This window comes from Oncorhynchus tshawytscha, linkage group LG20 (assembly GCF_018296145.1).
Source record: "Oncorhynchus tshawytscha isolate Ot180627B linkage group LG20, Otsh_v2.0, whole genome shotgun sequence".
In the NCBI taxonomy this organism is placed as follows: Eukaryota; Metazoa; Chordata; class Actinopteri; order Salmoniformes; family Salmonidae; genus Oncorhynchus; species Oncorhynchus tshawytscha.
The window spans coordinates 47,539,267-47,564,266 of NC_056448.1; the positions used below are offsets into that span (position 1 = coordinate 47,539,267).

At 45.7% G+C, this 25,000-nt stretch overlaps 1 protein-coding gene across 1 annotated transcript in view; it reads right to left on the minus strand.

Annotated features, from left to right (window-relative positions):
* The window catches only part of LOC112238656 (netrin receptor DCC-like), a 115,336-nt gene that overhangs the window by 11,507 nt on the left and 78,829 nt on the right, over positions 1–25,000 (minus strand). The window contains exons 11-12 of the mRNA XM_042302763.1: positions 16,923–17,180; positions 1,868–2,010 (exon numbers count right to left, since the gene is read on the minus strand). Of these exons, the coding sequence (XP_042158697.1) occupies positions 1,868–2,010; positions 16,923–17,180 (401 nt within the window). The remainder of the gene's footprint in view (positions 1–1,867; positions 2,011–16,922; positions 17,181–25,000) is intronic.

Genomic DNA, 25,000 nt, shown 5'->3' on the forward strand with positions numbered 1-25,000 from the left:
TTTCTCTGGTGAACCTGTTGATGCTACTACTGCTACTACTACTACTGCTACTACTACTACTGCTACTACTACTACTACTGCTACTACTACTACTACTGCTACTACTACTACTGCTACTACTACTACTACTGCTACTACTACTACTACTACTGCTACTACTACTACTACTACTACTACTACTACTGCTACTGCTGCTGCTGCTACTACTACTGCTACTACTGCTACTACTGCTACTGCTGATACTACTACTACTACTGCTACTACTGCTACTGCTGCTGCTACTGCTACTGCTGCTGCTGCTGCTGCTACTGCTGCTGCTGCTGCTACTGCTGCTGCTACTGCTGCTACTACTACTACTGCTGATACTGCTGCTACTACTACTGCTGCTGCTACTGCTACTACTGCTGCTGCTACTACTACTACTACTGCTACTACTACTACTGCTGCTGCTACTGCTGCTACTACTACTACCACCGTTACTACTACTACTACTACTACTACTGCTACTGCTGCTACTACTACTACTACTACTACTGCTACTGCTACTACTACTACTACTGCTGCTACTACTGCTAATACTACTGCTGCTACTACTACTACTGCTACTACTACTACTACTACTGCTACTGCTACTGCTACTACTGCTACTACTACTACCACCGTTACTACTACTACTACTACTACTACTGCTACTACTGCTACTACTGATACTGCTCCTACCACTACTACCACTACTACTACTACTACTGATATACTACTACTACTACTGATACTACTACTACTACTACTGATATACTACTACTACTACTACTACTACTACTACTACTACCACCGCTACTACTACTACTACTACTACTACTAATACTAATACTACTACTACCGCTACTACTACTGCTACTACTACTACTACTACTACTACTACTACTACTGCTACTACTACTACTACTACTACTACCACTGCTACTACTACTGCTGCTGCTACTACTACTACTACTGCTACTGCTGCTACTACTACTACTACTACTACTGCTACTACTGCTACTACTACTACTGCTACTACTACTACTGCTACTACTACTACTGCTACTACTACTACTACTGCTGCTACTACTACTACTACTACTATAGCTACTGCTACTGCTGCTACTACTACTACCACCGTTACTACTACTACTACTACTACTACTGCTGCTACTACTACTACTACTACTACTACCACCGCTACTACTGCTACTGCTACTACTAATACTAATACTACTACTGCTGCTGCTGCTGCTGCTACTACTGCTACTGCTACTACTGCTGCTGCTACTGCTACTACTACTACTACTGCCACCACTGCTACTGCTGCTGCTACTACTACTACTACTACTACTACTGCTGCTACTACTGCTACTACTACTACTACTACTACTACTACTGCTACTACTACTACTGCTACTACTACTACTACTACTGCTACTACTGCTAATACTACTACTACTACTATTACTGCTACTACTGATACTGCTACTGCTCCTACCACTACTACCACTACTACTACTACTACTGATATACTACTACTACTACTACTACTGATACTACTACTACTGATACTGCTACTACTGCTACTACTACTACTACTACTACTACTACTACTACTACTACTACTACTACACCTACATACACAGTCTGAAAACCCATAGAGGACAATAAGACCATTTCCTTATTAGCAACTAACAAAATATTTGTGAACAAAAGGAGGACAATTGGGCCACCGCTTATCTGCCCTTTGACAAAATCACATATTTTGTGTTTTTAATTGTCCCTTTATAGTAACATTCTATACTAGAGTGTGATGATGGTGAGCGCCCGGGGAGTTACTTACATTGGCTGAGTCATCTGGTTGCTTCTGTACTTCTTCACCCATCTCAGGGGCTGTTGGCACGGAGACCGGTAGTAGTGGTGATCTGGCCTTGCCAGCTTGCCCCAGAGATGCTGTTTTTACTGTTGGCTTGGGAAGGCTGGCACCTGGAGAAACACAAACACAGAAACAAAATCACTGTCACGTTTTGTATAAATCTGAGGACCTGTTTTTACCTACAATATAATATATAATATAATATATAATGTAATATATAATGTAATATATAGTATAATATATAATATAATATATAATGTAATATATAATGTAATATATAGTATAATATATAATGTAATATATAATATAATATATAATGTAATATATAATATAATACATAATGTAATATATAGTGTAATATATAATGCAATATATACTATAATATATGTAATATATACTATAATATATGTAATATATACTATAATATAATGTAATATATAATATATAATGTCAAATATAATATATAATATATAATGTAATATATAATATGTAATGTAATAATGTAATATATAATGTAATATATATATAATGTAACATATAATATAATATATAATGTATGCACTTAGCAGATGCTTTCATGCAAAGCAACTTACACTGATACATTCTATGTATGAGTGGTCCCGGGAAGCGAACCCACTACCCTGATGTTACAAGCTCCAATTGTTAGCTTTAAAAAAAATCTAACCTTTATTTAATCAGGCAAGTCAGTTAAGAACAAATGACAGCCTACAGGGGAACAGTGGGTTAACTGCCTTGTTCAGGGGCAGAACGACAGATTTCTACCTTGTCAGCTCAGGTATTCGATCCAGCAACCTTTCGGTTACTGGCCCAACACTCTAACCACTAGGATACCTGCCTCCCCCCTCTAACCACTAGGATACCTGTCGCCTCCCCCCTCTAACCACTAGGATACCTGCCTCCCCCTCTAACCACTAGGATACCTGTTGCCTCTACACTCTATCCACTAGGATACCTGTCGCCTCTACACTCTAACCACTAGGATACCTGTCTCCCCCTCTAACCACTAGGATACCTGTTGCCTCTACACTCTATCCACTAGGATACCTGTCGCCTCTACACTCTAACCACTAGGATACCTGCCTCCCCCTCTAACCACTAGGATACCTGCCTCCCCCTCTAACCACTAGGATACCTGTTGCCTCTACACTCTATCCACTAGGATACCTGTCGCCTCTACACTTTAACCACTAGGACACCTGCCTCCCCCTCTAACCACTAGGATACCTGCCTCCCCCTCTAACCACTAGGATACCTGTTGCCTCTACACTCTATCCACTAGGATACCTGCCTCCCCCTCTAACCACTAGGATACCTGTCGCCTCTACACTCTATCCACTAGGATACCTGTCGCCTCTACACTCTAACCACTAGGATACCTGTCTCCCCCTCTAACCACTAGGATACCTGTTGCCTCTACACTCTATCCACTAGGATACCTGTCGCCTCTACACTCTAACCACTAGGATACCTGCCTCCCCCTCTAACCACTAGGATACCTGTCGCCTCCCCCTCTAACCACTAGGATACCTGTCTCCCCCTCTAACCACTAGGATACCTGTTGCCTCTACACTCTATCCACTAGGATACCTGTCGCCTCTACACTCTAACCACTAGGATACCTGCCTCCCCCTCTAACCACTAGGATACCTGCCTCCCCCTCTAACCACTAGGATACCTGTTGCCTCTACACTCTATCCACTAGGATACCTGTCGCCTCTACACTCTAACCACTAGGACACCTGCCTCCCCCTCTCTAACCACTAGGATACCTGCCTCCCCCTCTAACCACTAGGATACCTGTTGCCTCTACACTCTATCCACTAGGATACCTGCCTCCCCCTCTAACCACTAGGATACCTGTTGCCTCTACACTCTATCCACTAGGATACCTGTCGCCTCTACACTCTAACCACTAGGATACCTGTCGCCTCTACACTCTAACCACTAGGATACCTGCCTCCCCCTCTAACCACTAGGATACCTGTCGCCTCTACACTCTATCCACTAGGATACCTGTCGCCTCTACACTCTAACCACTAGGATACCTGTCGCCTCTACACTCTAACCACTAGGATACCTGCCACCTCTACACTCTAACCACTAGGCTACCTGCCTCCTCTACACTCTATCCACTAGGATACCTGTCACCTCTACACTCTATCCACTAGGATACCTGTCGCCTCTACACTCTAACCACTAGGCTACCTGCCTCCTCTACACTCTATCCACTAGGATACCTGTCGCCTCTAGACTCTAACCACTAGGTTACCTGCCACCTCTACACTCTAACAACTAGGCTACCTGCCACCTCTACACTCTAACCACTAGGCTACCTGCCACCTCTACACTCTAACCACTAGGCTACCTGCCTCCTCTACACTCTAACCACTAGGCTACCTGCCACCTCTACACTCTATCCACTAGGCTACCTGCCGCCTCTACACTCTAACCACTAGGCTACCTGCCACCTCTACACTCTAACCACTAGGCTACCTACCACCTCTACACTCTAACCACTAGGCTACCTACCACCTCTACACTCTAACCACTAGGCTACCTACCACCTCTACACTCTAACCACTAGGCTACCTGCCTCCCTAAAAAGGACTGCAAGCCTTGGGGAGGCAGGCACCTGAAAACACACGAACACTCCGTCACGTTTATGTATCAGTCTGAGGACCATGCGGTTACTGTACAGAAATGGTTACACAACAACTAACCAAGGATCTATAGATGCAGGTGGTTTTGTAAAAGGTTTTTGTTCTTAGATATTGAGGCAGCGAATTTTGCTGCTGTAAGGATTGTAGGTAGGCAGGCAGGTGAACGAGAGGTAAAATAAGGGATGAGAGAGGGTGGTGGGAGGGAGAGAGGGAGGGAGGCAGGGAGTGGTGGTGTTCTAACAAGTTTGTGTATTGTTAGGCAAGCTAATGAGGAAGAGTAAGGAAGTATGGAGTGAGGAAGGGTGTGATAGAGGGCGGGATGAATGGAAGCAGGGAGCAGAGAGTTTTGCTGCTGCAAGGATTGTGACTATAAGCAGGCAAGCGAACGAGGGAGGGAGGGAGGGGAGAAAGGGATAGAGGAGGGAGGGAGGGGAGAAAGACATGAGGGAGGGAGGGATAGAGGAGGGAGGGAGGGATAGAGGAGGGAGGGAGAAAGGGATAGGGAGGGAGGGAGGGAGGGAGGGAGGGAGGGAGGGAGGGAGGGAGGGAGGGAGGGAGGGAGGGAGGGAGGGAGGGAGGGAGGGAGGGAGTTGAGAAAGACATGAGGGAGGGAGGGAGGGATAGAGGAGGGAGGGAGGGATAGGGAGGGAGGGAGGGAGTTGAGAAAGACATGAGGGAGGGAGGGAGGGATAGAGGAGGGAGGGAGAAAGGGATAGGGGAGGGAGGGAGGGAGGGAGGGAGGGAGGGAGGGAGGGAGGGAGGGAGGGAGGGAGGGAGGGAGGGAGGGAGGGAGGGAGGGAGGGAGGGAGGGGGAGGGAGTTGAGAAAGACATGAGGGAGGGAGGGAGGGATAGAGGAGGGAGGGAGAAAGGGATAGAGGAGGGAGGGAGGGAGTTGAGAAAGACATGAGGGAGGGAGGGAGGGATAGGGAGGGAGGGAGAAAGGGATAGGGGAGGGAGGGAGGGAGGGAGGGAGGGAGGGAGGGAGGGAGGGAGGAGGGAGGGAGGGAGGGAGGGAGGGAGGGAGGGAGGGAGGGAGGGAGGGAGGGAGGGAGGGGAGAAACACATGAGGGAGGGAGGGAGGGAGGGAGGGAGGGATAGAGGAGGGAGGGAGGGAGAAATGGATAGAGGGAGGGAGGGAGGGAGCAGTCTGTGCTTGACGGACAGCGCTGACAGCACAGAGCAGCGTGGGGGTTCTGCATCTCTCCGTCTCCAGGATTAATCGCCTGGCCATCTAAATGAGCTACCTGGGCTGGGTATTATCTGCATAATTTAACTCTGCAAATTACAGCAGCACCTGCTAGGCACACTAACAACAGTGGGAGGTTAAGGTAGGTGGGGAAACTCTGGCTCCAGACTCAATAATAGCATCAACCCTCCCCTCGAGAGCCACTGTGAAAGACACAGGCCGGATAGGCATGATGACGTCATAGCGAGAAATGCGGGGAATGAAAATAACACAAAAGAATAGAGAATCACACACCTACAGAGCTCAGTGATGCGGTTAGCTGATTGGTGTAGGAGGAAGGACCATGACTGGACAGGAGAGACATGATTGGCTCACCACTGATAAGTGATTACATTCCTGCAGTCAATTAAAGTCAACCTTAAAAAAATAATAATGTAAAACCACTTTATCGGAAGTTAATCTAAAACACAAAACGTACTTTCAGCCTGCATTGTAAATAATGAGTCTGTACTGAAAGATTTTATTCTATAGTCCGGGCTGCTTTCACGTGACATAAGAGAGAGCGGTTTTTTATTTTTTGGAACTCAGTCGGGGGTCAGTCGGGGTTTTGGAACTCAGTCGGGGTCAGTCGGGGTTTTTGGAACTCAGTCGGGGTCAGTCGGGGTTTTGGAACTCAGTCGGGGGTCAGTCGGGGGTTTTTGGAACTCAGTCGGGGGTCTCAACCTACTGTTGAATTGTCGAAAATATCAAAGGTGGCATTTCGACATGTGATTGTGAATCAGCGGTTTTTCTCTTCTTAATGTCAGCCACCGACAGCCACCGACAGCCACAGTGTAACGGTTCTCGTCCTCGACTGATGAGGAGTATGAAGGATCGGACCAAAATGCAGCATGGTACGTGTCACACCCTGACCATAGTTTGCTTTGTATGTTTCTATGTTTTGTTTGGTCAGGGTGTGATCTGAGTGGGCATTCTATGTTGTGTGTCTAGTTTGTCTATTTCTATGTTTGGCCTGATATGGTTTTCAATCAGAGGCAGGTGTTAGTCATTGTCTCTGATTGGGAACCATATTTAGGTAGCCTGTTTGGTGTTGGGTTTTGTGGGTGATTGTTCCTGTCTCTGTGTTTGCACCAGATAGGACTGTGTTGGTTTTTCACATTCCTTGTTTTGTTAGTCTATTCATGTATAGTTTCTTGATTAAAGAACCATGAATAATAATTGGTCCGCCTCTCCTTCGACACAAGAAAACCGTTACAGTACGTGTCCATGTTAAATTTATTAATCTGAACACCGAATACAAAATAACAAAGGTGAAAAAAACAAAACAGTAAACAACTACCCACAAACACAGGTGGGAAAACAGGCTGCCTAAGTATGGTTCTCAATCAGAGACAACGATAGACAGCTGCCTCTGATTGGGAACCATACCAGGCCAAACACAGGTGGGAACAGGCTACCTAAGTATGGTTCTCAATCAGAGACAACGATAGACAGCTGCCTCTGATTGGGAACCATACCAGGACAAACACAGAAATACAAAACATAGAATGCCCACCCCAACTCACTCCCTGACCAAACCAAAATAGAGACACAAAAAAGGAACTAAGGTCAGGACGTGACACACCGACAGCCACCCCATTAGCCACACAGTTCATTTTGACAGCTTTTTTTAGATTTATTTTGAGTCTTAAAATATATTTTTTTGAGTCATTTCATCCTTCATTAGTTTTAGTTATTATCAGTCGACAAAAACTCGGCACCATTTTATCCACATAATAGTCAGTGCATTTTTTCCCCCCTTCTATTACGTAATGAATATTTAATCTTTTGCACATTCAGATAGCCTTGTCCAACTAGGCCTACAATCCCTTTGAATATCTTAGTGGCAGATTGTAACCAATGCCAGCCATAATTAACCCTATAGGCTATAAATTCTTGGCTACAGGTTAAACCAATCATCAGCTCTGATTTCATCTCCCCGTCATAAAGTCAAAGCATTTAAAATAATAACAGTTTCCTTGAAAAGGGGAGAAATTTAGCTTTACAGAAAAGCCATTTGTAAACCAACTGACATTTGCGGACAACGGCAACACAGATGACTAGTAAAATAAGGCTTCTGATTGGATCAAAGCAAACAACATATCTACATAAATGGAAAACATGAGTAAACATAGTTTCTAGTTGAGGTAAATCCATTAGTTACAAGTCCAGTGTACTGGCTTCGCATCAGTTCAAAAGACTGAAGAGTGACTGAAGAGACCCTTCCGGGCAGATCAGCTCAATCAGACCACACAACTGAAAAATGTAAATTCTGCCAATAACAGGAATGCATTAAATCTTCTGCATATTTCTGATTGGACGAAACAGATGAAAAGGAGCTTCGCGTCAAATTAACATATCCATTAGTCTCAAGTGGAATTCTCGTCTCGTCACATCTTCATAGACTAAAATTAAACGGTTTTTTTTTGTAATAGTGCATTTTTCCCAGCTGATCTCGTTACCGTCCATAGTTCATCCAGAATTAATAGGTCGTTGACGAGCATTGTCTCCTCAAAGTTACTGTTGATGAAATTAACACGGCTATGTCAGCTAAAATGTTTTAGATTGGTAAATTAGTCTAGTCAGCGATCTAAACTTGAAGTAGTCATGGGGCCTGACCTCCAGGGTTTTGGGGCCTCCATGGGGCCTGACCTCCAGGGTTTTGGGGCCTCCATGGGGCCTGACCTCCAGGGTTTTGGGGCCTCCATGGGACCTGACCTCCAGGGTTTTGGGGCCTCCATGGGGCCTGACCTCCAGGGTTTTGGGGCCTCCATGGGACCTGATCTCCAGGGTTTTGGGGCCTCCATGGGGCCTGACCTCCAGGTTTTTTTAATCACTCTCTCCCAGATGTCATTCCGACGTTTCCTGGTTGCTAAAATTCTAATAGTTTACCGTCATTTCAGATTATGTGACAAAACAGGAAGTGTAGTGTAGAGAGTCATTGTACCATCTAAACCTCTGTGAAAAATCTTTTCAAGAACCAAAAATATATATTATTTTCAGCTGTTTGAAGCTGGTGAACAAAACCAAAAGTAAAAGATGCAAAAATTAAACTTAAGAACGGGACGCATAGAAATTATTGTGTATTAATGGTGTATTATTGTGTATTAATGGTGTGTTACTGTGTAATAATGGTGTATTATTGTGTAATAATGGTGTATTATTGTGTAATAATGGTGTATTATTGTGTAATAATGGTGTGTTATTGTGTAATAATGGTGTATTATTGTGTAATAATGGTGTATTATTGTGTATTAATGGTGTATTATTCTGTAATAATGGTGTGTTATTGTGTATTAATGGTGTGTTATTGTGTAATAATGGTGCGTTATTGTGTGATAATGGTGTATTATTGTGTATTAATGGTGTATTATTCTGTAATAATGGTGTGTTATTGTGTAATAATGGTGTGTTATTGTGTAATAATGGTGTATTATTGTGTATTAATGGTGTATTATTGTGTAATAATGGTGTATTATTGTGTAATAATGGTGTATTATTGTGTAATAATGGTGTATTATTGTGTAATAAAGGTGTATTATTGTGTAATAATGGTGTGTTATTGTGTAATAATGGTGTGTTATTCTGTAATAATGGTGTGTTATTGTATATAATGGTGTATTATTGTGTATTAATGGTGTATTATTGTGTATTAATGGTGTATTATTCTGTAATAATGGTGTGTTATTGTGTATTAATGGTGTGTTATTGTGTAATAATGGTGTGTTATTGTGTAATAATGGTGTATTATTGTGTAATAATGGTGTATTATTGTGTATTAATGGTGTATTAATGGTGTATTATTCTGTAATAATGGTGTGTTATTGTGTAAGAATGGTGTATTATTGTGTAATAATGGTGTATTATTCTGTAATAATGGTGTGTTATTGTGTAAGAATGGTGTGTTATTGTGTAATAATGGTGTATTATTGTGTATTAATGGTGTATTATTGTGTATTAATGGTGTATTATTGTGTATTAATGGTGTATTATTCTGTAATAATGGTGTGTTATTGTGTAAGAATGGTGTATTATTGTGTATTAATGGTGTGTTATTGTGTAATAATGGTGTGTTATTGTGTAATAATGGTGTATTATTCTGTAATAATGGTGTGTTATTGTGTAATAATGGTGTATGATTGTGTAATAATGGTGTATTATTGTGTAAAAATGGTGTGTTATTGTGTAATAATGGTGTGTTATTGTGTAATAATGGTGTATTATTGTGTATTAATGGTGTATTATTGTGTATTAATGGTGTGTTATTGTGTAATAATGGTGTATTATTGTGTATTAATGGTGTATTATTGTGTAATAATGGTGTGTTATTGTGTAAGAATGGTGTATTATTGTGTATTAATGGTGTGCTATTGTGTAATAATGGTGTGTTATTGTGTAATAATGGTGTATTATTGTGTATTAATGGTGTGTTATTGTGTAATAATGGTGTGTTATTGTGTAATAATGGTGTGTTATTGTGTGATAATGGTGTATTATTGTGTATTAATGGTGTATTATTGTGTATTAATGGTGTATTATTGTGTATTAATGGTGTGTTATTGTGTAATAATGGTGTATTATTGTGTAATAATGGTGTGTTATTGTGTAATAATATGTGTATTTATGTAATATGACACTACTGATTATATCTCAGAATATACACAGAGTGTACAAAACATTAGGAACACCTGCTCTTTCCATAGACTGACCAGGTGAATCCAGGTGAAAACTATGATCCCTTATTGATGTCACTTGTTAAATCCACTTCAATCAGTGTAGATGAAGAGGAGGAGACAGCTTAAAATATATATTTAAAACGTTAAACAACTGGGACATGGATTGTGAATGTGTGCCATTCTTAGGATGAATGGGCAACACAAAACATTTAAGTGCCTTTGAAAGGGGTATGGTAGTACAGTAGGTGGCTGGTGCACCGGTTTGTGTTAAGAACTGCAACGCTGCTGGGTTTTTCATGCTCAACAGTTTCCCGTGTGTATCAAGAATGGTCCACCACCCAAAGGACATCCAGCCAACTTGACACAACTGTGGGAAGCATTGGAGTCAACATGGGCCATCATCCCTATGGAACGCTTTCAACACATTGTAGAGTCCATGTCCCGATGAATTGAGGCCGTTCTGAGGGTACAAAGGGGGGGGGGCGTGCACCTCAACATTAGGAAAGTATTTGTAATGCTTTGTAGACTCAGTGCATATATGAGCAAATCACTAACAGCCTGCGAGCTACTGGTCGCTAATGACCTGTAAACTAGCTTTCACACAGAGTAACATCGAGGTACATTCATTAAACTCTCACCACTTTCACTAAACACAGAGTAACATCAAGGTACCCAGTGTTCTCAGTGCACTCCAAACATGATTAGGAATTATTAGCCTAGCCTGCTTCAATCAGTCCGACTGTTCCTACAGCCCCTCCTCCACTTCAATCAATCTGACTGTTCCTACAGCCCCTCCTCCACTTCAATCAGTCCGACTGTTCCTACAGCCCCTCCTCCACTTCAATCAATCTGACTGTTCCTACAGCCCCTCCTCCACTTCAATCAGTCCGACTGTTCCCACAGCCCCTCCTCCACTTCAATCAATCTGACTGTTCCTACAGCCCCTCCTCCACTTCAATCAGTCTGACTGTTCCTACTGCCCCTCCTCCACTTCAATCAGTCCGACTGTTCCAACAGCCCCTCCTCCACTTCAATCAATCTGACTGCTCCTACAGCCCCTCCTCCACTTCAATCAGTCTGACTGTTCTCACAGCCCCTCCTCCACTTCAATCAGTCCGACTGTTCCCACAGCCCCTCCTCCACTTCAATCAGTCTGACTGTTCCCACAGCCCCTCCTCCACTTCAATCAGTCTGACTGTTCCTGCAGCCCCTCCTCCACTTCAATCAGTCTGACTGTTCCCACAGCCCCTCCTCCACTTCAATCAGTCTGACTGTTCTCACAGCCCCTCCTCCACTTCAATCAGTCCGACTGTTCCTGCAGCCCTCCTCCACTTCTATCAGTCTGGCTGTTCCTACAGCCCCTCCTTCACTTCAATCAGTCCGACTGTTCCTGCAGCCCTCCTCCACTTCAATCAGTCCGACTGTTCCTACAGCCCCTCCTCCACTTCAATCAGTCTGACTGTTCCTACTGCCCCTCCTCCACTTCAATCAGTCCGACTGTTCCAACAGCCCCTCCTCCACTTCAATCAATCTGACTGTTCCTGCAGCCCTCCTCCACTTCAATCAGTCCGACTGTTCCTACAGCCCCTCCTCCACTTCAATCAGTCTGACTGTTCCTACTGCCCCTCCTCCACTTCAATCAGTCCGACTGTTCCAACAGCCCCTCCTCCACTTCAATCAATCTGACTGTTCCTACAGCCCCTCCTCCAATTCAATCAGTCTGACTGTTCTCACAGCCCCTCCTCCACTTCAATCAATCTGACTGTTCCTACAGCCCCTCCTCCACTTCAATCAGTCTGACTGTTCCTACTGCCCCTCCTCCACTTCAATCAGTCCGACTGTTCCAACAGCCCCTCCTCCACTTCAATCAATCTGACTGCTCCTACAGCCCCTCCTCCACTTCAATCAGTCTGACTGTTCTCACAGCCCCTCCTCCACTTCAATCAGTCCGACTGTTCCCACAGCCCCTCCTCCACTTCAATCAGTCTGACTGTTCCCACAGCCCCTCCTCCACTTCAATCAGTCTGACTGTTCCTGCAGCCCCTCCTCCACTTCAATCAGTCTGACTGTTCCCACAGCCCCTCCTCCACTTCAATCAGTCTGACTGTTCTCACAGCCCCTCCTCCACTTCAATCAGTCCGACTGTTCCTGCAGCCCTCCTCCACTTCTATCAGTCTGGCTGTTCCTACAGCCCCTCCTTCACTTCAATCAGTCCGACTGTTCCTGCAGCCCTCCTCCACTTCAATCAGTCCGACTGTTCCTACAGCCCCTCCTCCACTTCAATCAGTCTGACTGTTCCTACTGCCCCTCCTCCACTTCAATCAGTCCGACTGTTCCAACAGCCCCTCCTCCACTTCAATCAATCTGACTGTTCCTACAGCCCCTCCTCCAATTCAATCAGTCTGACTGTTCTCACAGCCCCTCCTCCACTTCAATCAGTCTGACTGTTCTCACAGCCCCTCCTCCACTTCAATCAGTCTGACTGTTCCCACAGCCCCTCCTCCACTTCAATCAGTCTGACTGTTCCTGCAGCCCCTCCTCCACTTCAATCAGTCTGACTGTTCCCACAGCCCCTCCTCCACTTCAATCAGTCTGACTGTTCTCACAGCCCCTCCTCCACTTCAATCAGTCTGACTGTTCTCACAGCCCCTCCTTCACTTCAATCAGTCCGACTGTTCCTGCAGCCCTCCTCCACTTCAATCAGTCTGGCTGTTCCTACAGCCCCTCCTCCACTGCAATCAGTTCAACTGTTCCTACAGCCCCTTCTCCACTTCAATCAGTCTGACTGTTCCCACAGCCCCTCCTCCACTTCAATCAGTCTGACTGTTCTCACAGCCCCTCCTCCACTTCAATCAGTCTGACTGTTCTCACAGCCCCTCCTCCACTTCAATCAGTCTGACTGTTCTCACAGCCCCTCCTCCACTTCAATCAGTCTGACTGTTCTCACAGCCCCTCCTTCACTTCAATCAGTCCGACTGTTCCTGCAGCCCTCCTCCACTTCAATCAGTCTGGCTGTTCCTACAGCCCCTCCTCCACTGCAATCAGTTCAACTGTTCCTACAGCCCCTCCTCCACTTCAATCAGTCTGACTGTTCCTACAGCCCCTCCTCCACTTCAATCAGTCTGACTGTTCCTACAGCCCCTCCTCCACTTCAATCAGTCCGACTGTTCCTACAGCCCCTCCTCCACTTCAATCAGTCTGACTGTTCCTACAGCCCCTCCTCCACTTCAATCAGTCTGACTGTTCCCACAGCCCCTCCTCCACTTCAATCAGTCCGACTGTTCCTACAGTATTTGGGGCGGCAGGGTAGCCTAGTGGTTAGAGGGTTCGGTTGCAAGTTCAAACCCCCGAGCTGACAAGGTACAAAGGCAGTTAACCCACTGTTCCTAGGCCGTCATTGAAAATAATAATTTGTTCTTAACTGACTTGCCTGGTTAAATAAAGGTAAAATTAAAAATATCTAACTCAGAGTTTCATCTAAATCTAGGCCACCCGGACTCAGGTGTTGCTTTATAGATTGACTGTATTCCTTACTCATTCCTTCCATACTATAACTATGTGTAACCTACTGTAAACACAGTACTATCACAATGTGTAACCTACTGTAAACACAGTACTAACCTACTGTAAACACAGTACTAACCTACTGTAAACACAGTACTATCCTACTGTAAACACAGTACTATAACTATGTGTAACCTACTGTAAACACAGTACTATAACTATGTGTAACCTACTGTAAACACAGTACTATAACTATGTGTAACCTACTGTAAACACAGTACTATAACTATGTGTAACCTACTGTAAACACAGTACTATAACTATGTGTAACCTACTGTAAACACAGTACTAACCTACTGTAAACACAGTACTATCCTACTGTAAACACAGTACTAACCTACTGTAAACACAGTACTATCCTACTGTAAACACAGTACTAACCTACTGTAAACACAGTACTATCCTACTGTAAACACAGTACTAACCTACTGTAAACACAGTACTATCCTACTGTAAACACAGTACTATCAATGTGTAACCTACTGTAAACACAGTACTATAACTATGTGTAACCTACTGTAAACACAGTACTAACCTACTGTAAACACAGTACTATAACTATGTGTAACCTACTGTAAACACAGTACTATAACTATGTGTAACCTACTGTAAACACAGTACTATAACTATGTGTAACCTACTATAAGCACTGAACTGTCCTGTATATACCCATGGTCTATTGTCAGCATCAGAACGGCTAAATATCTGGAGGGCTTTTTCTAGTACTGTAAAGCATTTCCGTGGACCAAAGTAATTTAAACCGCTTTGTTTCACAGCACACCACTTTGCGAAATCAATAAATATCAATCTCTACCAATAGCTAGCTCCCTCAAAGACCTGCATGTCTGAATTTTCCTCTCTGTAGAAGAGAGACTGGGCTCCTGCTGTTGCCTGACTACACCTGAAACAGCCTGGAGCCGTTCGCCAGGGAAGGGAGGTGAAATAGACAGGCTTTTGTAAGGGAAAACGTCCTTCAGGACTGCTTACCAAATGGCACCCTCTCTATAATATAATGCACTACTTTTATGGGCTAACAAAGTAATAGTCTATGGGCTCTGGTCAAAAGTAGTGCACTTTAAAGGGAGGAGAGTTCCATTTGGGACACATTTGAAAGGGAAAAGAGTTCCATTTGGGACACATCCAGTCTACTGGACAATCCCTAACTGATACTACTGCTGGGCTAAACATCCTTTAAAACCACCTCTCCAGTCTGACTGGGAGAATTCCTTCAAAGACGATATTTGATTGATTTCCGCGAGCTAAGAGCCAAGTGAACACAGTGGAAGACGCCAGAGAAAGGCTCTCCAGTTCAGTCTTTTACAGAGGCTCAATGGGCTAAAGCTGATGTCCTTCGCCCAGGAGGAAGTTCTCTCACATACAGTTCATCACCTTCATTCTCAGACACGTAATCGAGGTAGATGCTCTTTATCAGAGTGATTTACAGATAGAAGCCTTAGTTGCTTACATATATTTTTGGACTTATAAATTAATGATATGTACCCAGTGATTCTTGAAGAATATAAATTATAAATGAATCATGAGCTTAGTTCTTTCTATCATCAGAGAGAGGCTATTCCTGCCTGCGTGAGAGTGGAGAGAGAGAGAGAGAGAAAGAAAGAGATTGAAAGTGAGATAGAGAGAGGGGAAGGCTATTTGTGTGTGTGTGTGTGTGTGTGTATGTGTGTATTCCTCCCTTCAGGCAGGGATAGACCATCTTTCTCCCTTGCCTTTCTAATCACATAACTGACGTTTACCTTTGCTACGGGCCAAATCACTTTCGCCCATTTAATAACGGAGATCTAATAAGCTCAAGCATTAACAGACTGGCTTGATGGCTAACACATCATCGATGATAATGAAGATATCTGGTTCTGTAGAGTAGTAGTGGAGCCAGACAATGGAGCTCCTGTATCACAACCTACTTCCTGCAGTAGCACAACCTACTTCCTGCTGTAGCACGACCTACTTCCTGCTGTAGCACGACCTACTTCCTGCTGTAGCACAACCTACTTCCTGCTGTATCACAACCTACTTCCTGCTGTATCACAACCTACTTCCTGCAGTAGCACAAACTACTTCCTGCTGTAGCACGACCTACTTCCTGCTGTAGCACGACCTACTTCCTGCTGTAGCACAACCTACTTCCTGCTGTATCACAACCTACTTCCTGCTGTATCACAACCTACTTCCTGCTGTATCACAACCTACTTCCTGCAGTAGCACAACCTACTTCCTGCTGTAGCACAACCTACTTCCTGCTGTAGCACGACCTACTTCCGGCTGTAGCACGACCTACTTCCTGCTGTAGCACGACCTACTTCCTGCTGTAGCACGACCGACTTCCTGCTGTAGCACGAACTACTTCCTGCTGTAGCACGAACTACTTCCTGCTGTAGCACGACCTACTTCCTGCTGTAGCACGACCTACTTCCTGCTGTAGCACGACCTACTTCCTGCTGTAGCACGACCTACTTCCTGCTGTAGCACGACCGACTTCCTGCTGTAGCACGACCGACTTCCTGCTGTAGCACGACCGACTTCCTGCTGTAGCACGACCGACTTCCTGCTGTAGCACGACCTACTTCCTGCTGTAGCACGACCTACTTCCGGCTGTAGCACGACCTACTTCCTGCTGTAGCACGACCTACTTCCTGCTGTAGCACGACCTACTTCCTGCTTCCTGCTTCATGTAATTTGTTATGAGACAATTAGATAAAAAAGGTCCACTGTTCAGAAATCAGCCTTAATCTGCCTTAAAACATTTGTTTTATATTCTTGGTTATATTGGCCATAGATGTGCATATGAAGGTCCACAGGTCACGTTATTGTATCACCCAGCACTAGCGTCAAACCCAGTCCCTTACATTGGACTCACTTGAATGTGGCATCATGGGTGTGTAGACCTTGGGGTCGATGGTGCCCATGGGTGGAGGCAGGAGGGGGTTGGCAAAGCTTCGTAGGGGGTGCGTGGGCCTGACGCAGGCGGTGGGGATGGTACGGGTCGAGGTACCTCCGACCTCCTCTGTGCCAGGGAGAGAAAGGTCCCCTTTACCTCCTACACCTGGCTTACTGCTACTGCTGCTGATCAAGGTCTGCTGTACCCCCAGCGTGGCGCTGCCCTCTGTCGATATCGCTGCACAGAGAGAGACAGAGAAACAGATTAGTTTGTTCCACCTGTTAGTTAATAAGTTAGCTAGTTAGTTAATAAGTTAACTAGTTAGTTATTTAGTTAGCTAGTTAATTAGTTATTAGTTAGTTATTTAGTTATTTGGATATTTAGATATTTAGTTATTTAATTAATTAGTTATAGGTTAGCTAGTTAGATCCACCTGTTAGTTAATAAGTTAGCTAGTTAGTTAATAAGTTAGCTAGTTAGTTAATTAGTTAGCTAGTTAGTTAATTAGTTAGCCAGTTAGTTAATTAGTTAGTTAATTAGTTAGTTCCACCTGTTAGTTAATTAGTTAGCTAGTTATTATATTATAGTTGTCTATGATCTATATCTTGTAGCTATATAAACTAAACAAAAAAATATCAAAATAGAAGTAAACTTGTCTGTGTGTACTCTCTAGTATCTGGACAGTAACCTCATGCTGAGACCCAGGGAGCCCTACTCCTAGTAACCTCATGTTGAGAGACCCAGGGAGCCCTACTCCTAGTAACCTCATGTTGAGAGACCCAGGGAGCCCTACTCCTAGTAACCTCATGTTGAGAGACCTAGGGGCCCTACTCCTAGTAACCTCATGCTGAGAGACCTAGGGGCTCTACTCCTAGTAACCTCATGCTGAGACCCAGGAGCCCTACTCCTAGTAACCTCATGCTGAGACCCAGGGAGCCCTACTCCTAGTAACCTCATGTTGAGAGACCTAGGGGCCCTACTCCTAGTAACCTCATGTTGAGAGACCCAGGGAGCCCTACTCCTAGTAACCTCATGCTGAGACCCAGGGAGCCCTACTCCTAGTAGCCTCATGCTGAGACCCAGGGAGCCCTACTCCTAGTAACCTCATGTTGAGAGACCTAGGGGCCCTACACCTAGTAACCTCATGTTGAGAGACCCAGGGAGCCCTACTCCTAGTAACCTCATGTTGAGAGACCTAGGGGGCCCTACACCTAGTGACCTCATGTTGAGAGACCCAGGGAGCCCTACTCCTAGTAACCTCATGCAGAGACCTAGGGGCCCTACACCTAGTGACCTCATGTTGAGAGACCCAGGGAGCCCTACTCCTAGTAACCTCATGTTGAGAGACCTAGGGGCCCCTACTCCTAGTAACCTCATGTTGAGAGACCCAGGGAGCCCTACTCCTAGTAACCTCATGTTGAGAGACCTAGGGGCCCTACTCCTAGTAACCTCATGCTGAGAGACCTAGGGGGCTCTACTCCTAGTAACCTCATGCTGAGACCCAGGGAGCCCTACTCCTAGTAACCTCATGTTGAGAGACCTAGGGGCCCTACTCCTAGTAACCTCATGCTGAGACCCAGGGAGCCCTACTCCTAGTAACCTCATGTTGAGAGACCCAGGGAGCCCTACTCCTAGTAACCTCATGTTGAGAGACCCAGGGAGCCCTACTCCTAGTAACCTCATGTTGAGAGACCTAGGGGCCCTACTCCTAGTAACCTCATGCTGAGAGACCTAGGGGCTCTACTCCTAGTAACCTCATGCTGAGACCCAGGGAGCCCTACTCCTAGTAACCTCATGCTGAGACCCAGGGAGCCCTACTCCTAGTAACCTCATGTTGAGAGACCTAGGGGCCCTACTCCTAGTAACCTCATGTTGAGAGACCCAGGGAGCCCTACTCCTAGTAACCTCATGCTGAGACCCAGGGAGCCCTACTCCTAGTAGCCTCATGCTGAGACCCAGGGAGCCCTACTCCTAGTAACCTCATGTTGAGAGACCTAGGGGCCCTACACCTAGTAACCTCATGTTGAGAGACCCAGGGAGCCCTACTCCTAGTAACCTCATGTTGAGAGACCTAGGGGCCCTACACCTAGTGACCTCATGTTGAGAGACCCAGGGAGCCCTACTCCTAGTAACCTCATGCAGAGACCTAGGGGGCCCTACACCTAGTGACCTCATGTTGAGAGACCCAGGGAGCCCTACTCCTAGTAACCTCATGTTGAGAGACCTAGGGGCCCTACTCCTAGTAACCTCATGTTGAGAGACCCAGGGAGCCCTACTCCTAGTAACCTCATGTTGAGAGACCTAGGGGCCCTACTCCTAGTAACCTCATGCTGAGAGACCTAGGGGCTCTACTCCTAGTAACCTCATGCTGAGACCCAGGGAGCCCTACTCCTAGTAACCTCATGTTGAGAGACCTAGGGGCCCTACTCCTAGTAACCTCATGCTGAGACCCAGGGAGCCCTACTCCTAGTAACCTCATGTTGAGAGACCTAGGGGCCCTACTCCTAGTAACCTCATGTTGAGAGACCCAGGAGCCCTACTCCTAGTAACCTCATGCTGAGACCCAGGGAGCCCTACTCCTAGTAGCCTCATGCTGAGACCCAGGGAGCCCTACTCCTAGTAACCTCATGTTGAGAGACCTAGGGGCCCTACACCTAGTAACCTCATGTTGAGAGACCCAGGGAGCCCTACTCCTAGTAACCTCATGTTGAGAGACCTAGGGGCCCTACACCTAGTGACCTCATGTTGAGAGACCCAGGGAGCCCTACTCCTAGTAACCTCATGCAGAGACCTAGGGGCCCTACACCTAGTGACCTCATGTTGAGAGACCCAGGGAGCCCTACTCCTAGTAACCTCATGTTGAGAGACCTAGGGGCCCTACTCCTAGTAACCTCATGCTGAGAGACCTAGGGGCCCTACTCCTAGTAACCTCATGTTGAGAGACCTAGGGAGCCCTACTCCTAGTAACCTCATGTTGAGAGACCTAGGGGCCCTACTCCTAGTAACCTCATGCTGAGAGACCTAGGGGCCCTACTCCTAGTAACCTCATGTTGAGAGACCTAGGGAGCCCTACTCCTAGTAACCTCATGTTGAGAGACCTAGGGGCCCTACTCCTAGTAACCTCATGTTGAGAGACCCAGGGAGCCCTACTCCTAGTAACCTCATGTTGAGAGACCCAGGGAGCCCTACTCCTAGTGACCTCATGTTGAGAGACCTAGGGGCCCTACTCCTAGTAACCTCATGTTGAGAGACCTAGGGGCCCTACTCCTAGTAACCTCATGTTGAGAGACCCAGGAGCCCTACTCCTAGTAACCTCATGTTGAGAGACCCAGGGAGCCCTACTCCTAGTAACCTCATGTTGAGAGACCTAGGGGCCCTACTCCTAGTAACCTCATGCTGAGAGACCTAGGGGCCCTACTCCTAGTAACCTCATGTTGAGAGACCTAGGGAGCCCTACTCCTAGTAACCTCATGTTGAGAGACCTAGGGGCTCTACTCCTAGTAACCTCATGCTGAGAGACCTAGGGGGCCCTACTCCTAGTAACCTCATGCTGAGAGACCTAGGGGCCCTACTCCTAGTAACCTCATGTTGAGAGACCCAGGGAGCCCTACTCCTAGTAACCTCATGCTGAGAGACCCAGGGAGCCCTACTCCTAGTAACCTCATGTTGAGAGACCTAGGGGGCCCTACTCCTAGTAACCTCATGTTGAGAGACCCAGGGAGCCCTACTCCTAGTAACCTCATGTTGAGAGACCCAGGGAGCCCTACTCCTAGTAACCTAACCTAATATGTATCTCTTATCTTAGCCGTCTTTCAACACTCTGATGCCGTACATGAAATATACTTCAACGTGTAACATAAAAGGGTGAAAGCTGAAATCACATTCCCGTGCATTAGGAATGAGAGTCCGATATACACCCTGTCTAGCATGTCTGGATACACATGTTATAAACATGCCATAAGAGCCAATCAGTTGTTTGCTGTATAAATGAGAATATATTCTGTTTACATGACTAGTAGAGAATGATAACTAGAGCGAGTGGGGGGTTTACAAAACACTAATCTACGCTGTTTGGATTTCTTTATTAGCATTAAAAAGTGATAGTTCTAATCTGTATTGTTGTCTAAGAAAATATAAACAGGTGATAAACAACAATACAGATAAACACAGGTGATAGACAACAATACAGATAAACAGGTGATAGACAACAATACAGATAAACAGGTGATACACAACAATACAGATAGACAACAATACAGATATATAAACAGGTGTGGCTGGAAGCCCACACCACAACGCTACTATATACAATACATAGGTAACAGATAACAAAACCTACCAATTCTAATACATTAATTAATTGATCAGTAATGTGTGTGTGGGGGGGGGGGGTTAGGACACATGGAGGAGAATATTGAGTAGTTGTCTGGTTGGCATGACACTAATGTCTGGTTGGCATGACACTAATGTCTGGTTGGCATGACACTAATGTCTGGTTGGCATGACACTAATGTCTGGTTGGCATGACACTAATGTCTGGTTGGCATGACACTAATGTCTGGTTGGCATGACACTAATGTCTGGTTGGCATGACACTAATGTCTTGTTGGCATGACACTAATGTCTTGTTGGCATGACTCTAATGTCTGGTTGGCGTGACACTAATGTCTTGTTGGCATGGCGCTAATGTCTGGTTGGCATGGCGCTAATGTCTGGTTGGCATGGCGCTAATGTCTGGTTGGCATGACACTAATGTCTGATTGGCATGACGATACTGTCTGGGTGGCATGACGCTAATGTCTGGTTGGCATGACGCTAATGTCTGGTTGGCATGACACTAATGTCTTGTTGGCATGACGATACTGTCTGGGTGGCATAATGCTAATGTCTGGTTGGCATGACGCTAATGTCTGGTTGGCATGACACTAATGTCTGGTTGGCATGGCGCTAATGTCTGGTTGGCATGGCACTAATGTCTGGTTGGCATGACACTAATGTCTGGTTGGCATGACACTAATGTCTGGCTGGCATGACGCTAATGTCTTGTTGGCATGACACTAATGTCTGGTTGGCATGACGATAATGTCTTGTTGGCATGACGCTAATGTCTGGTTGGCATGACACTAATGTCTTGTTGGCATGACGATACTGTCTGGGTGGCATGACGCTAATGTCTGGTTGGCATGACACTAATGTCTGGTTGGCATGACACTAATGTCTGGTTGGCATGGCGCTAATGTCTGGTTGGCATGACACTAATGTCTGGTTGGCATGACACTAATGTCTGGCTGGCATGACGCTAATGTCTGGTTGGCATGACACTAATGTCTTGTTGGCATGACACTAATGTCTGGTTGGCATGACGCTATTGTCTTTTTGGCATGACGCTAATGTCTGGTTGGCATGACACAAATGTCTTGTTGTCGGTAGCCGAGCCATTCTATCTTTACTGTGCTATAGAGCTAGGGGTCCATTCTATCTTTACTGTGCTATAGAGCTAGGGGTCCATTCTATCTTTACTGTGCTATAGAGCTAGGGGTCCATTCTATCTTTACTGTGCTATAGAGCTAGGGGTCCATTCTATCTTTACTGTGCTATAGAGCTAGGGGTCCATTCTATCTTTACTGTGCTATAGAGCTAGGGGTCCATTCTATCTTTACTGTGCTATAGAGCTAAATCAAATCAAATCAAATCAAATTTTATTTGTCACATACACATGGTTAGCAGATGTTAATGCGAGTGTAGCGAAATGCTTGTGCTTCTAGTTCCGACAATGCAGTAATAACGAACAAGTAATCTAACTAACAATTCCAAAAAAAAAAACTACTGTCTTATACACAGTGTAAGGGGATAAAGAATATGTACATAAGGATATATGAATGAGTGATGGTACAGAGCAGCATAGGCAAGATACGGTAGATGATATCGAGTACAGTATATACATATGAGATGAGTATGTAAACCAAGTGGCATAGTTAAAGTGGCTAGTGATACATGTATTACATAAGGATGCAGTCGATGATATAGAGTACAGTATCTACGTATGCATATGAGATGAATAATGTAGGGTAAGTAACATTATATAAGGTAGCATTGTTTAAAGTGGCTAGTGATATATTTACATCATTTCCCATCAATTCCCATTATTAAAGTGGCTGGAGTAGAGTCAGTGTCATTGACAGTGTGTTGGCAGTAGCCACTCAATGTTAGTGGTGGCTGTTTAACAGTCTGATGGCCTTGAGATAGAAGCTGTTTTTCAGTCTCTCGGTCCCAGCTTTGATGCACCTGTACTGACCTCGCCTTCTGGATGACAGCGGGGTGAACAGGCAGTGGCTCGGGTGGTTGATGTCCTTGATGATCTTTATGGCCTTCCTGTAGCATCGGGTGGTGTAGGTGTCCTGGAGGGCAGGTAGTTTGCCCCCGGTGATGCGTTGTGCAGACCTCACTACCCTCTGGAGAGCCTTACGGTTGAGGGCGGTGCAGTTGCCATACCAGGCGGTGATACAGCCCGCCAGGATGCTCTCGATTGTGCATCTGTAGAAGTTTGTGAGTGCTTTTGGTGACAAGCCGAATTTCTTCAGCCTCCTGAGGTTGAAGAGGCGCTGCTGCGCCTTCCTCACGATGCTGTCTGTGTGAGTGGACCAATTCAGTTTGTCTGTGATGTGTATGCCGAGGAACTTAAAACTTGCTACCCTCTCCACTACTGTTCCATCGATGTGGATGGGGGTGTTCCCTCTGCTGTTTCCTGAAGTCCACAATCATCTCCTTAGTTTTGTTGACGTTGAGTGTGAGGTTATTTTCCTGACACCACACTCCGAGGGCCCTCACCTCCTCCCTGTAGGCCGTCTCGTCGTTGTTGGTAATCAAGCCTACCACTGTTGTGTCGTCCGCAAACTTGATGATTGAGTTGGAGGCGTGCATGGCCACGCAGTCGTGGGTGAACAGGGAGTACAGGAGAGGGCTCAGAACGCACCCTTGTGGGGCCCCAGTGTTGAGGATCAGCGGGGAGGAGATGTTGTTGCCTACCCTCACCACCTGGGGGCGGCCCGTCAGGAAGTCCAGAACCCAGTTGCACAGGGCGGGGTCGAGACCCAGGGTCTCGAGCTTGATGACGAGCTTGGAGGGTACTATGGTGTTGAATGCCGAGCTGTAGTCGATGAACAGCATTCTCACATAGGTATTCCTCTTGTCCAGATGGGTTAGGGCAGTGTGCAGTGTGGTTGAGATTGCATCGTCTGTGGACCTATTTGGGCGGTAAGCAAATTGGAGTGGGTCTAGGGTGTCAGGTAGGGTGGAGGTGATATGGTCCTTGACTAGTCTCTCAAAGCACTTCATGATGACGGATGTGAGTGCTACGGGGCGGTAGTCGTTTAGCTCAGTTACCTTAGCTTTCTTGGGAACAGGAACAATGGTGGCCCTCTTGAAGCATGTGGGAACAGCAGACTGGTATAGGGATTGATTGAATATGTCCGTAAACACACTGGCCAGCTGGTCTGCGCATGCTCTGAGGGCGCGGCTGGGGACGCCGTCTGGGCCTGCAGCCTTGCGAGGGTTAACACGTTTAAATGTCTTACTCACTTCGGCTGCAGTGAAGGAGAGACTGCATGTTTTCGTTGCAGGCCGTGTCAGTGGCACTGTATTGTCCTCAAAGCGGGCAAAAAGTTATTTAGTCTGCCTGGGAGCAAGACATCCTGGTCCGTGACTGGGCTGGGTTTCTTCCTGTAGTCCGTGATTGACTGTAGACCCTGCCACATGCCTCTTGTGTCTGAGCCGTTGAATTGAGATTCTACTTTGTCTCTGTACTGGCGCTTAGCTTGTTTGATAGCCTTGCGGAGGGAATAGCTGCACTGTTTGTATTCAGCCATGTTACCAGACACCTTGCCCTGATTAAAAGCAGTGGTTCGTGCCTTCAGTTTCACACGAATGCTGCCATCAATCCAAGGTTTCTGGTTAGGGAATGTTTTAATCGTTGCTATGGGAACGACATCTTCAACGCACGTTCTAATGAACTCGCACACCGAATCAGCGTATTCGTCAATGTTGTTGTCTGACGCAAT